Source organism: Akebia trifoliata, chromosome 5 (genome assembly GCF_017979445.1).
Source record: "Akebia trifoliata isolate Shusen 1 chromosome 5, ASM1797944v1, whole genome shotgun sequence".
Taxonomy (NCBI): domain Eukaryota; kingdom Viridiplantae; phylum Streptophyta; class Magnoliopsida; order Ranunculales; family Lardizabalaceae; genus Akebia; species Akebia trifoliata.
The window spans coordinates 20,373,241-20,388,269 of record NC_141379.1 but is presented as its reverse complement, the minus strand read 5'-3'; the positions used below and the strand labels follow the sequence as shown (position 1 = coordinate 20,388,269).

General features: G+C 36.1%; 1 protein-coding gene across 3 annotated transcripts; it reads left to right on the top strand.

Annotated features, from left to right (window-relative positions):
- The first annotated feature begins 595 nt into the window (after positions 1-595).
- Positions 596-14,266, top strand: LOC147401620 (uncharacterized). 3 transcript variants are annotated; one of them, XM_086442948.1, is made up of 7 exons: positions 596-811; positions 997-1,067; positions 10,946-10,994; positions 11,073-11,180; positions 13,200-13,281; positions 13,375-13,639; positions 13,914-14,266. In XM_086442948.1, exons 1-6 carry the CDS (start codon positions 763-765, stop codon positions 13,622-13,624), a joined length of 609 nt encoding a protein of 202 aa, XP_086299074.1. In that variant the 5' UTR covers positions 596-762; the 3' UTR covers positions 13,625-13,639; positions 13,914-14,266. The 3 variants fall into 3 exon arrangements, with proteins under 3 accessions (XP_086299074.1, XP_086299075.1, XP_086299076.1); XM_086442949.1 differs by having other exon boundaries at positions 600-811; positions 10,905-10,994; XM_086442950.1 differs by lacking the exon at positions 596-811 and having other exon boundaries at positions 10,876-10,994.
- The last annotated feature ends 763 nt before the right edge of the window (positions 14,267-15,029 follow it).

Genomic DNA, 15,029 nt, shown 5'->3' with positions numbered 1-15,029 from the left:
TTAAAGGCTCCAAGAGGCATCACTCGATCATTAGGGTAAGGGTATAGTCGTTCAATACCTTTAGATGGATGAAACTAGTAATTTGAGTTAAATTTTAATTATTGGGTGTGTGCAAACAATTATAATAAAGTTAAAGTGGGTATCACAAGAAACTGGGTGCAAATGACCATTTTGGTGTGTACAAATAGACGTACCAATTGAATAATTGTCCCGATACCAAAAAAAAAATAGTCATCCAACCTTCCCACTCTATCCACTATTGAAGGAACCTCAAATCCTAGAATGATACATAATACAAAAGAGTAATTATAAAAGCACCCCACGAATTAATAAGGGCAACCGACACCATAGTCAAATGACAAGTTCTAACTCTATCAACATAAGTTCAAGAATCATAAATGATCCATTTTTTTTTTTTTAAATCAGTTTTGATAGGGTTAGAAGTTTTGGAATAGGCTGATTTTTTGTGAGGATAATCTCCTTGTTACCAAAAATCAACTAATTCCAAAACTTTTAACCTATATAAGACAATAATTTAGCTTTTAGTGTGAGTTGCCCTTATTAATTCGTTGGGTGCTTTTATTGGGTATCCAAACATAGAAAACAAAATAGGTTTTCACTTTCTTGTTTCTTCTCCTTGTCAAAGATTGATATTTCCGTACTCCATTCAAATCATCGAAAACTCAAATTGATCCGTGAGTGAAAAATTGTTGAGTATTTTGTCTATCGATTTTGGCCGTTATTGTTAATATTTCATCGATAATGTCCGGAAGAGAAGTTCGAGAGTACACGAATCTCAGTGACCCTAAAGGTACCTTCTGCAAACTACATTTGTATTTCTCTCTTTATTTCCTTTATGTCGTCCCCTTCTTCATTCGTTGAATATGTTTCTACTTATTCTCTATTTTTCAGTTTTTTTAACCCCCACAATCTATTATGGTTTTTGTCCTTAATTTTCTGGGTTTCTCATCTCCATATTTTTGGTTTGATTTACAGATAAGAAATGGGGGAAAGGGAAGGATAAAATTGACGATGAGGACATTACTTTCCAACGCATGGTAGCCAAGGTTAGCAAATCGGCTTTTCTGTCTATCATATCGGCTCTAATTAACATTTTTTATTCTTTATTTATTTACTTTCGAGTTTTCAAAAATAAAGAGTTTTTGGAAAAAAAAAACCTACGATGTTTGATTTCAGAGATGATATTATTAGATTTTAGACGGATTCTAATCTTTGAAACAGTTTGGGTAGAATTGCAAAATCGAGAAATTGTGCTTTGTTGTTCATGTTTCAATTCCACACTAATAATGATTAAAACACTCTGTTTTTTCAAAAAGAGAAGTCTTATCTTTCTGTTACGAACGATCTTATGGTTTGTTCATTTATTTTTCTTCCAAAAGTTTCTGTCATTCTGCTCTGTGGAGTGAGTAATGATTTTGAACATAGTACATTACATTCAATGATGGATCAATTTTTACCTTTCTTGAAAATCAACATCAGTCAGGTAAAAGGCCCAAAGCATAGATTTAATCAAAAAGAAGAAATTCTCTAAACTCAAACTAATCAATTCATAATCAAAATGTAACTTTCTTCGACAACGATTATAACATGGACTTTACTAACCTAAGATATTTTAATGCTAATAAAATCAGAAAAGAAGTCCCCTACTACATTTAACTACTTGTGAGTTTACCATTATTACATTTAACTCAATAAAACCCATAAAAATTCCTAATCTAGTTTTACTTGTTTGGTGCCTCTTCCGTTGAAAGGTCCAATTGCTGATGTGTTGATGCATGGATGCTCATACATTGAAACCCTTAGGTTTGAAAGAAATATTCCTGAATTCAAGTTGTCTTTGCTTTGTCTCTATGTCCAAATATACAATGAAAATGTCTAACTAGAAAGAGAAAGGATAGAAAAGATAAGAAAGATGGTTAGGTGAGGGGTCTTCTCTCTCATCTCAGATCCCCTATTATTTTTCAGAGAAATTGGAGTGGGGATTGGGGGGGGGGGGGTGATTTCTTTTGGGTTTTTTTAGAAGTGGAAAACGAAGCTGTCAGTTGTTTGGACTTTTGTTCACAAATGTTTGTGTTCACAAAATGCTCAATATTTCATCATTGAAAACAATTTGGGCTCTTTGTTGACAATAGCCAATAATATGGTAATGCGAGGAGATGACGATTAAGGTTTTAGTGCTGCTTGGTGTTCATAGATTTGTAGATGCAGGGGTCATGCTTGTTAGATGAAATATACTATATGGCACTAAGATTGGATTCATTAATCCACCTTTTTATTGTTTGTCTAGTTGCTGCTTATATATAAATCGACAGTGGGTCTCAAACAGGTTTCTTATATCATTAAAAACAAAGAAAGTGGAATCCCATGAAATACATGGGATTCCACTTTCCCTTATCATGTGCACCTAGTGGTCGGTCCCTCAATGCCTACCATGCCTCTCAACGTCTACCATCTCTCTCACTCTCTCTCTCTCCAACTCCATCTTTGTCTCACCTATAACTTACCATTCTCAATTCAATTTCTCTCTAACTCCCATCTTTGTTTCACCTACTATACTTAACTTAGTTTTCTCACTAATCCAAACAATTTATCAATTTTAAAATTGAGATTTTCTTGGATGGTCCTATTGAGCTTTATTTTTTTAATGATAAGTAAGCACGAATTATGTGAATAGAAAAAACAAAAGGTAGTTGAGTTGACCTGTCGAGGATACAAGAAAGAAAAAAGCAAAACAAAGAACCCCCCCCCCCCCCCCCCCCCCCCCAAAAAAAAAAAAAAAAAAAAAAAATCTCATGTGGAGCATAAAGCATCCCATCTAAATATAAACTCCTCAAAGAAAACCACTTTAAAAGCTTTATACCCCTTACACTAATAAAACAAAAAACCAAGAACTAACAAAATCATATTGTGATGCTCCCTTTCCATCCTCGAAAAGATTCTCCTATTTCTTTCCAATCAAGAATCCTAGCATGTTACAAAAGGAATCAATGCCCAAAGCTTTTTTTTTCCTGCTAATGAAAGGATTTGAAGACCTACTCTTAAAGAGGGGCAAACAATTGTTTGGAAATACCCAACTTGTACGGAATAATTGCAAAAAATGGGACCACAAGAGCAACACAAAATGACAATGAACAAGGATATGATCAATGATAGTCCCCCATTGAGCTTCCTTTACTTTTAAAGTTAGTTTTCAATTTTTATAGATTTTAGTCATAATTTCATCATAAATCATGTTTGGTTTCAAAGATGGGCATTAGTTGTGACCTGATCCATATGGATCCTCTTTTAAAAAAGAAAGTACTAGTTTTTCTAATTTTTAAATTATATCTTTGTTTATTTTAAATGTTTAGAATAGTTTTATTCTAAAATTTTATTTTTAGCCCATTTGGGTTTGAATCTTCATATTTATTTTCTTGCTAGAGATTTCAAAAGTAGATTTTGCTTACAAATAATTTCTAATGGATTTTGATTATCTAAGCTTGAATATTCAATTTTCCTTTCTAATAGTCCTAGATACCCAAGGAATAAAAAAAAAACAAAAAACAAAAGTTTAATAATAAGAAAATCATCACTCTCCCTTTTGATGGTTTGGAAGAAGATTTCATCATTAAAATTTATTTTCAAAGTAGTTTAAAAAAAGATTTCCTATTTTTGTAGTAGATTTTTACCAATTTTTTTTTTTTTTTTACTTTACAATTGATTTTAGTTTTTTTTTCTTTAGTTTTAAATACTTGTTTTAACTAATTTTTATATGCATTCGTAGTAGATTTAAAAACACAAAAATTCAAAACTACATATATTAAAATTGAATGCTCCAACGTTAAAGACATAAAATAGAAAAATTTTGTAAAAACTTTTTATTCAATTATAGAAATCTAATTAGAACTCTCAAAACATTGTTTAAAAACAAATAAAGAAATCCTAATAGAAAAGACTTCTAATTCCTAAATTATCTTGTACTCCAAGGTACTTCCCTTGAATAATAATTTTTCCAAAGTACAAACTTTCCAAAAATATTCTTGTGGGGCCCACATTACTTTAGTGGCTTGTCCACTTATTAATAAAAAGTCTTCTATGGCCCACATCTTAATAACTAAAAAATATATAAAAATAACCTACTATAAAAGCCCTAAATAGAAAATTACTAAAACATGAGTATTCTGAAAGCTATGGCCATATGTAGGCCATTAAAACTTCATCTAATGGTTCCTCCTTGATACAAAAATAACCTATATGCACTCTCCAATGCGGAGTCTTTAAAGGATTTTGTGCATAGGGATTTCAAGTCCTCTCCATAGTCATCACTTTTCGGTCTTCTTCTCTGATGATATCCTTTGAATTTTCAATCGTCTTTTCTGGTGAGCCTTCATTTTAGTGATCTTATTCTTTATTCGCCTTTTCCTGAAAAGACACTGGTGTGGTGTTGGCCAATGAGCCTTGACAATCAACTTAGTACTTGATAAAAATTGTAGAGCAAGAAAAAGATAAGAACACTAAAGTTGTGTGTAGCTTGTGCCTTTGGTTTGAGTGAGAGAAGCCTCCCTATTTATAGAGTGGGCTCGTTAATGAGGGTAGTAAACTCAATTTTAATCACTCACCCATGTTGTCTTGTTTTATGGTAATAAAAGCCCATGATGCTTTGATGATAATGAAGACCCACTCCTTATGGTTCTTGTAACCTATATTATGAGGATTGGCCTTAAATATGTAACTGTTCCAAGTCGATGACTGTTCAATCCCTAGAGTTGACTCAGTCGAGTTATGTATTTGCAACTCTTTCAGGTACCATGTGTGTTTTACCTAGCGATAAGGCATGTTGTAATGACCTTTACCACCTGGGTAGTTTTATAGTAACTAGTTATAGTACTTTGCTATGTTGCTATTTGAATAGCGTTACTCAATCCCCCCTGTAGTGTATCAATCTCCTTAGAGTAATTCCCAAAAGTAGGAGGATAAGGAATGGTAATAGTAGTAGTATCTACAACTAAGTAGGAGAATGAGAAAGAGAAGAAACAGCAACATCAGCTACTGAGCATGAGTAGGAGAAGGGGAAGAAGCAGTAACATCAGTTATTGTAGGAGAAGAAACAGTATCATAAACTATTGAGTAAGAGAAGTAGAAGAAGCAAGAATATCAGCTACTAAGTAAAAACATGAAAAAGGGAAAAAGCAATTACATCAACTATTGAGTAGGAGAATGAGAAGAAGTGATAGTAGTTGTTGTTCCTGACAGAACTTGTGTGGACGTTATAATAAGGGATTAGTTCCCTAGAGGGGCCAACCTCCTTCGGATGATGTAGCAAGGGGTCGGCTCGTTAGAGGGGCTGAACTTCCTTTGGATGAAATAGCAAGGGGTCAGCTCCTTAAGGAGGTCAAACCTCCTTTTGATGTAATAATAAGGGGTCGGCTCCTTGAGGAGGCCGAACCTCCTTTGGATGAAAATAACAAGGGGGTCGGCTCCTTAAGGTGGTCGAACCTCCTTGGAACGTAATAGCAAGGGATCAGGCTCTTTAGGAGATCGAACCACTTTTAGGTGTGAAACAATGAGGAGTTGACCATGGTAGCCGAACCACCTAGATGAAACACAGAGAGGAGAGGTGTCACGTCCCAAAATCCCAACACGAATCCCTATGATTCATCAGTCAGAATCTTGAGGTGTGAGGTAATCAATCACACAACTTGATAGAACATTCACAAATAATAATACTTATGAAAAGAAAATATACGCAGCGATTAAACATTTGACTAACATCTATACGAGAGTCTAGAGTAAGCGGAAGAAATCGACAAACACTGATATAAGTCAAGATCCTCAATCTCATAATTCATCAGGTTACAAAAATTTCTAAACTAACATATTTCTTATCTACAAGCAAAAACCATTAGGATTCCCTACTAATCCTCAAAGACACGGAGGTGGCAAGACATCAATTTGTTCTTCCTCGAGGACTTCCTCAAAAGACTCCTCAAAGAACGGCTCTTCAATAGCTGAATAATCTGAAAGGGGAAGGATAGGGTGAGTAACAGGGGAATGTTACTCAGCAGGATGAACGCCGTTCTAACAGCGAGTCATACATGCACGAGTAATCATCAGAACAATTAAATGATGCAAGTTTGCATAATGTAACATACGATAAATGTCTAAGCATACTCAGTAAACAATTATAATAACTTTAATCTATCATTTTCAATCATTTAAAGTAACATATGCATCTTTTAAATGAAAACATCTATCAATCATTACAAAATAAGGAAAAGATACATAATAAGAACACGGCGGTGTAATCGATAAGAGAGCAGAGGAACACACCGATATAATCGCCTCGGCTATGGCAATACGATATTTCAAACTTAACCTCCGATGTGGAATCCCATCATTATAATCTGATTTTGTGGCCGGTCTAGCATATCACGGTTGGATGACCATTTAACCGGCTCAGACTGGCTGTTGACCAAGAACCCAATACTGAGTTCAACTGACGGTGAGGTCGACCGTTTGACGACTACAGACTAAAAGTGATCACTAACTAGCCCAGGAAACCCCTCACGTCGAAGCCTATCAAGAGGCAATGCATGTGAACCTTGCCTAGCTCTACACTATACAGAGATCGCCTTTACACACAACGTTCCCCAGGAAATAAGTAGGAGAAATTCCCGGATCTCATAAGCTGTAATATGCTCTAAGGTATCCCATACTACCGAAGAGCATATGACATCTAGCGCTATCCTAGATTGACACACCGCTTCCGGATACATAGCAACGCGTCACTCTTTATGAGTTTTCTACAAACCTTACTGGTAAACAAAATAGTTTATTTTGTATATAATATATCATTTCTTTTAATCGAAAATACAAACAAAATCTGGTAGTACTCTCCAGTGATAGTTATCTGTCATTTTCATCCATCAACTATCTCATCCTTCTATCTATCTATCACGTTTTATGTGGCATGGCCACTACGTAGAACTGGAGACACTGTCCCATCAATCAGTCGAGAACATACGTTCTCCTTATCCATCCATCAATTAAATCGATCAATCTGTCATCTAATTTCCTACATATCTATTAAAGTAATTTTACCTTTAAAGTAATTCCAAATCCATAGAGCATCAACCAATTCCATTTCATGATTTTTGTTGAGTCGAAAGACTCGGAAACAAAGATAAAATCATAAGACATAAAAGCTGGAAATCTGTGAAAATTTAACTAAGTGTTGAAAAAATGATTTTTTTAAAGTCGAAATTGAAAACGAATTATTTATTTATTTATTTATTAAAGAACTTAAAGTAATACTTAATTATTTTTAATGAAATAAAGGTAGGAAATGGGTATACATACTATATGGAAGCAAAAAAAAAAAAAATTAGAACCAAACTCAACATTCGGATACTTTTTCGAATTGCTGATTTTTTGTCGAAACTCGACCAAAATCGATCCAAATATTATACCAACTATAAAATGCTTATATTACATCAAATGAACTAAAACTAATCATAAATAAGCATGCAAACATGATTCAAATCGATCAAATATGTATAAACTTAATGAAACGATCGATTTATCAACAATCACATGGATTTTCTATGAAATTATCGCATAACTAGAAGGTAGAAGGGAAGGCAACCTACTTCAAGCTATTTTCAACTGTTGAATGGAGTTTAAAATCGCCTCCGGCCAATCTCCAAAATTTTCTTCCTGCGAAAATCGGATTTCTTTGCGTCCACGCGTAACCCTCGACGAGAGGAACAACTTTCCTTCTTGCGTCTAAGCTCGGATCATTCTTGTTTGGTGTAGATCTGAGTTTCAAATATTGAAGGAAAAGGGTTGAGACTTGTTTGGAAAGGAGAATAAGAAAAATCTGATTTTTCTAATAGAATTCAGATATTTATATAACTTAAGTTGGGACATACTTGTCATTCTGGGAATTATTTTTCCCGAACACCGAATTGGACAAACTTATACTCTATTTCGGGTGATTTTTCGACACGAATCTAATGATATGATCGGTTTTCTCAAATTACGTCTCTAAGATGTCGTTTACCTATTGAAAAAATATCTAATACGAAACTCGAGGATTTGATAACTTTTTCAATCGACTTCAGATTTAGGCGTGCTTACAGGCTAAAGTATATTTCTCGATCCTTTTAAATCTATTGGTGAAGTTAATTTTCCTCAAATATTAAAAATTAAGATTCCATACTTTTAAATTAATGCACGGATCTAAAATTCTTTCCTTGAGATACATTTTAGGATTTTCAAGTCATTACAAGAAGGGTCAGCCAAAGTAGCCAAACCACTGAAGGAAGCAAGAAAGTGGTCAACCAAGGTAGCCGAATCACTTGGAGAGAACAATAGGGGGTGGGGGGAGGTCAGCCAAAGAGGCTGATTTGCCTACATTTTCAAACTAGGTTTAGGGGTTGGATCGGATTAGAATGGATCCGTTTGTCTTGATTTAATAATTTTGCTAACCCCCAGGAAGGGGATATTTTTGGTTCCTACAACTCCCATAGGGTTGGATTTAGGGATGCAACTTTGGTGGTTGGGGATCAACCCGTTGCTCAAACCACACTTTATAAACACCAACCCGTGCTTGCGCCCAACCCGACCTTGGGCATGAAATGCTCAACCCAAGCCCATCCCATGTCGGCTTGGTTGTGTTGTCTCATTCCTCGTCAGATATTAATACTAGATAATTTTGTAATGATAATGGTTAATATTAAGACAAGTGATATATAAAAAAGATATAAATTTAGAATATTGTCATATAAATATAATTCAAAGTTATCCATCAAAACAAATATATATATCAAAGTTCAAATGCATGAAATTATAAGTAAATGTAAAGAAAAAGATAATGGCGATTAACTAAAGTTTGAAATATGAATTGTGAATGAGAAAGAAACGAAGATATTTAAATTATAACAATATTTAGTTCGGGTTCGGGCAACTTGATGTCTATGCCCAAAACCCAATCAATTTTATTCAGTCAAAATTTATTTTGCCCAAATTTGAGCCTAAAACCTAGCTAATTGTACCCAAACCTGACCATAAGGTCGGGTTGAACCCATCGGGTTCGGGTTTGGCCCACCCAAGTTGCAGCCCTAGTTGGATCTAATGGTAATCTCACAGGAATCAACTCTACTCGCGAATTGCGGTTGTAGATGGTGTCAAAGAAGCCATCCACGTATGATGCATTACGTGTCATGAGGTTTTGCGTGAATATGACTACGTGAATGACATTGTGGCGTTGTCCACTAACCGAGTGCCACGTATCAAGAGAACTTCAGAAGGCTTGGTCTAAGCACGAGGGCAATATCTGATGTGGAAAGCGGCGTTTGTTGGACACGGTCAACAAGTGGAGACGCCTAATTTGTGGGAAAACTTGAGCATCCTACACCACCCAAAATCTAGATGATTAGGAGGCAATGTGTACAGCCATGAAATGGATGTGAGCGATGCACCATTGGGAGGGTGCCATTTAGACAACATGCACGATTGCAAAGTAGTGGAAGACCCCACTAGTAGGGATCCACCTGACAATGAAACCCTACTTGAGGGAGGCCTCCCTTGAGAGGGGTCTTCTTCTGCCTCTTTTCCATTCTACTATAAGGGTGTTTCCCTGAGATTTGGTTGCAGCAAATTACCTAGAAGCATTATCCAACACATATAGCGATTTTATATACCATTCTAATTTTGGCAGTCATAGATCCTTAGCGAAGGGATTGCCACTGATCCAAAAGCTTCTCTTGATAGAATAAGGGAAGATATTTTTCCTTGAGCTTCTCTTTTATTTCATCCCACTGAACAATGGGATACCTTTCTACTCTCTCAATCTTGCGCTCAACATTGGTCCAATAGAGTTTGGCTTGGCCCTCCAATTTCATCCAGGCAAACCTCACTCTATGACCTTCAAACATCTCATACTACGCAAAATAGTGGTTCGTGTTATTATCAGTCAAAACAGACCTTTGGTTCCAATTGGTTGTCAAAGCTCAGGGACTATTTTGATGGAAAATTGTTTTTTAATAGGCGCAACGAAGGGCATAAACTATTTGTGAAAAATGAAATATAATTTTTTTGTTCTGAAATGTAGGGTATCTGGCCCTAAGGAATAAGAGAGTGGTAGTGACAGTTGGTAGTCTTACTAAGAGGTAGGGTGCACACCTCTCGGGCTTTAAGAGACTAAGACTCAGAAGAAGGATAACTTTATCAATAAGAGAAGTTTGGAGCATAAGGTGTGTTACGTTGAGCAATTTTTCAGCCCATGAGACTGGTTGGGGGTTTGTCATTATTTGGACCAAAGTATCGTTGATGTCACAAACTTTTTAGTGGGAGCTTCCATTCTTTGTAGACAAGTTAATAGAATAAATCCTTGATTATCTACTATGTATTGAACAACATAAATAATCTAGGCTATTGTTATCAAATGCATACTTCTCTATTTTATTTAAAGATGGCGATATTTTGTCTGGCAATATGTGCCTGCTCTTAATGCTTCAGAATTGGGGATTCCTTGCCCCATGTGAGATTCCTTTTGTCACTTTGGTCCCTTTTAATAAAAAAAATTCACTAGTTATAAAAAAAAAGGGTTCTATGCTAAATGTGATTGCCTTGATAGTTCCCATTTCATTCTTGGTATTCTAGTGTGGATTTTTATAGGAAATTATGGATGTTGATGGAGAGAGCCAACAACTAACATTTTTGAAGGTCCATGGAACCCTACTTCCAACTCTTTTCTCGGGCAACATGCATAATAAATCATGAGAAGAACAATTTTTTTGTGTAGTCAATTATTTTGTCATCTGTGAACAAAGTGCGTAATAAATCGTTGTGCTTTTCTTTACTACTTTGGAGGGGAGGCTTCTGATAACATGCCCTGACAGGGATCTTGGCTTCTCTAAACTGGGCTGTTAATTGCAAGCAGATGCAGGAGGTTGCAGGAGAACGTGGGGGTTACCTTCACGGGCGAGGCGGTACTTTCTTCTCGCTCTCTCTCTCTGAGGTGTTGGCCCTTCTATCACTTTTTTGAACTTTGAGTTAGAATTTTGCAGCATTGGACAGCGATGATCTGCTCTATCTCAAGGAACAGATGGAAGCCGAGGAAGATGCTGAGCGTCTTCTACGTCGTACTGAGAAACGAGCATTTGCTGCATTTAAAATATCTTTTTAGTTTGTTTCTCTTTTGTCTTGTCTTTCTCTTTTGTTTCTCTTTTCTCTTTCGTCTTGCAATCATGAATGAGGGTGGTAAGCTTGCAAATGAAGTGTATGATTGGGTCTTACCAGTGGAAAAGTCTCTAGGAGATATTCTGGGCCATAAATTGACCTGATCAGGTGATCATCCATTTCTCTTTTAAGCTATTGTTTTGGAATATTCCAACATATTTTTGTTTGCTATGCAAAAGAATGCTCTTGTTAGGAATTATGGGTTTGTGGAATTGGGTTGATTTATGGCCTCGGAGGCCTCCTAGGTGAATACACCAAAGGTTGGGCTCATGGTTTCAAATCTCGGTTTGACGTCTCATCTCGTCAATGGATGAGACCGAGTTGTCTCGGACGAGATAAACTTTTAACTTGTTTTACCATTATTTATTCATATATATATAGAGAGAGGGTCAGGATCTATAGACACATAAAGCTAGAATGTGTTCTGTCTTGTATGGGCAAAAAGGTTTGGAATGGGCTGATTTTTTGTGAGGATGATCTCTATGGTGAGGGGATCATCGTTGCAAAAAATCAGCCCATTCCAAAACTTCTAACCCCATCAAAAGTGGTTTACTAAAAATGGACAGTCTAGAATTCTTCAGCTTGTAAACATGGAGCTAGAAGTTTCAGAATGGGCTGATTTTTGGTGAGGATGATCTCCTCACCATAGAGATCATCCTCACAAAAAACCAGTCCATTCCGAACCTTTTTGCCCATATAAGACAAAACATGTTGTAGCTTTATGTGTATGTGGATCCCGACCCATATATATATATGGGAAATGTTCAGCAACAAACATTTTGGCAAAACATTTTCCAAAACATGGGTTAGAGGTTTTGGAATGGGCTGATTTTTGGTGAGGATGATCTCTATGGTGAGGAGATCATCATCACCAAAAATCAGCCCATTCCAAAACTTTTAACCCCATCAAAAATGGTTTACAAAAAATGGACGGTCCACGATTTTTCAACTTGTAAACTGGGGCTAGAAGTTTTGGAATGGGCTGATTTTTGGTGAGGATGATCTCCTCACCGTAGAGATCCTACTCACCAAAAATCAGCCCATTCCAAAACCTCTAACCCATGTTTTGAAAAATGTTTTGCCAAAATGTTTGTCAAAATGTTTGTTGCTGAACGGGACCCTATATATCTATATATATATATATATATATATATATATATATATATATATATATATGGGTCAGGTTCAAAGGACAACCATTTCAACACACATATAGACAACGTGTTTTGTCTTATATGGGCAAAAATGTTTGGAATGGACTGATTTTTTGTGAGGATGATCTCTGTGATGAGGAGATCATCCTTGCCAAAAATCAGCTCATTATGAAACTTCTAGACTGTCCAATTTTTGTTGAAAAATTATAGACCGTCCAATTTTTGTAAATCAATTTTGATGGGGTTACAAGTTTTGGAATGGGATGATTTTTTGCCAGGATGATCCCCTCATCACAGAGATCATCCTCACAAAAAATCAGTCCATTCCAAACATTTTTGCCCATATAAGACAAAACACGTTGTCTATATGTGTGTTGAAATGGTTGTCCTTTGAACCTGACCCATATATATATATATATTTATATAAGAAAAGAATTATAATTTTTTTTATAAAATAAGGTTGATTAAAAGATATTTAATCAAAAATCATATTTTATTTAGATAATATGTATTTAAATCATAAAAATTAATTATTTTAATTAAAATATACAAAATCCCGGTTGACTCAGCCAATTCATTGCGTTTATCTCGCGATATTCCTCGCAGCTGAGATGGCTTGTCTATTCGTCCTGTTCATGGATGATACCGAGATGACTCGGACATGGCGTCTCGGTCTCGGCGAGATTTAAAACCATGGTTGGGCTCTACTCCCTTGCATGTGCACCAATGCATGCAAAGGAGAGGACAGCTGACATCTCTTTCTCTCACTACATTCTTTGTTCTCCTTGATCGATGAACAAAAAGCTGCGAGTTTAGCAGATTCTTCACCAGTGGCAGTGCCTTTGCCACTTCGCGTTGAACCTAAGCCGAAAAGTGGGATCAGGTATATTTGTCTTTATAATTTGTCAAATTTAATACCTTTTGGGCATCTGGAAGCTCGTCTGGGGGCTAATTGTGTCAAATCATTTGAGTGAAGACAACAAGATCTCCTTAAAAACATTGTGGAAATCAGACCAAAGCGACACAGGGTATCAAGCCCCTCTGATGGGAATCAGCCTACAATAATTTCAAGTGCCCGAGTTTCAATGAACCAGGAAAGCAAGCCGAACCCAGGCGAAGAGCTTCCTCCATCAAGGCCGAATGAAGTAGCTGAGAACAAGGCAGAAAACCCTCTTACAAGTTTATTAGGCTTAACTTATGAAAGTTCAGAAGATGATGAAGATTGACAAGGGAATGATTGGGTATGTATCGGTTCAACACACTTTATTGATAGTATTTTAAACCTAAATTACTTTTTTTTTTTTTTAATCATGCATTCTGTGTCCTATCTGAGTTCTGCTGTGTGTTATTCGAATTTTGTACATGGCTAAAACTAAAGCTGAAACTTCTTGTAATCATCTGTACAACTGGACCTATTCTTTCCTCTCCATAGTCCATACATACACATGATCAGCGTTCAAATCTCTTAGAACATTGTATTAAGGCGTCTGATGATCTTTGTTAATGACCCCACAGATCCAGCTTCAGACATTGAAAATCTCCTGTTGAGAATGGTCTTTCCCCTCAACTACACCATTACCTGTTTGACTGAAATATAGGCTCCATTAACGAACAAGTCCAATTCCAAGACCTTCTGGTACCTCTTTCATCTGGCTTCCATGTCACCTGCTTTTGTTCCCACAATTCGGTGCTCCCACCCACCCTCGGAAGAAATTGATTTCCATGTAAAATGAACTCTGTAATTTAGTTTTTGTTTAATGGTATCAAGTTCAGTGAATTGTGCTCCTTGATATGTATATATATAATATTTGTGAAGTGAAATCGCCAAGGCATTATTTGTTGATTGCAGGGGCTAACAATTATCCTCACGTTCTTGTCATTGTACTCATTGTCACCCTTTCTTCATGGTTTCTGTACCAGTTGTTTGACATGATGATGTCAGTGGACCCCTGTGTGAATATTTTCTCTTAGTGGTGGAACCAAAGGCCAAGGATAACATAGATGAAAAAATAAAGAATGATTACTGATTTTTAATGTTAAGGGAAGAAGCATCCAATCGGAACATTATCCAGACCTTCCCCTCTAAAGCTTAATTTCAGATCTCAATTCCCCAAGCTGTGTAGCTATGGTCTGTCATTAGTCACACCACTACGGATATCGTTTGTCACTTAGCATCTCGCTACTTGTTTCCTGTTTCTATGCTTTGCCAGCATCTATCATATCATATTCATGTTAGGATTTCTTCCTTGTTCTCCAAGCTAAACTGGGATTTGCACACACAAAAAAAAAAAAAAAATGTTGTTGATAGTACAAGTTGAGGAGCCCATGGGAAGTTTTCTTGGGATGTTTGTAAAGTATCTAGATAGTAGATATTCGATTTTCCCCCACATAACTAGGAGCTGGGTTTTAATCTCCCTGAGAATCTTGAGGACAACTTTTGAATTTATTGTAATTCCTCCTCATCCTTTTCTTTTCATGAATACTCTTCAACCTCTATTGCATTTCCTCTATTACCCATTGAAAACTACTTCCTTCAACTTCATATATATTACCTTCCTCTTCTCTTTTTTCCAATAATGACCCTCCAACTTTATTGTTTTTTTTTCTCTTTTCCTCCTTTTTCTTTAAATA

What these genes read in the sequence shown, in the direction of transcription:
- LOC147401620 (XM_086442948.1), top strand. Translation starts at nt 763, where the DNA reads ATGTCCGGAAGAGAAGTTCGAGAGTACACGAATCTCAGTGACCCTAAA. An exon ending in TCCAACGCATGGTAGCCAAG is followed by an intron (nt 1,068 to 10,945) that starts GTTAGCAAATCG and finishes AATTGCAAGCAG; the next exon opens with ATGCAGGAGGTTGCAGGAGA. An exon ending in TTACCTTCACGGGCGAGGCG is followed by an intron (nt 10,995 to 11,072) that starts GTACTTTCTTCT and finishes AGAATTTTGCAG; the next exon opens with CATTGGACAGCGATGATCTG.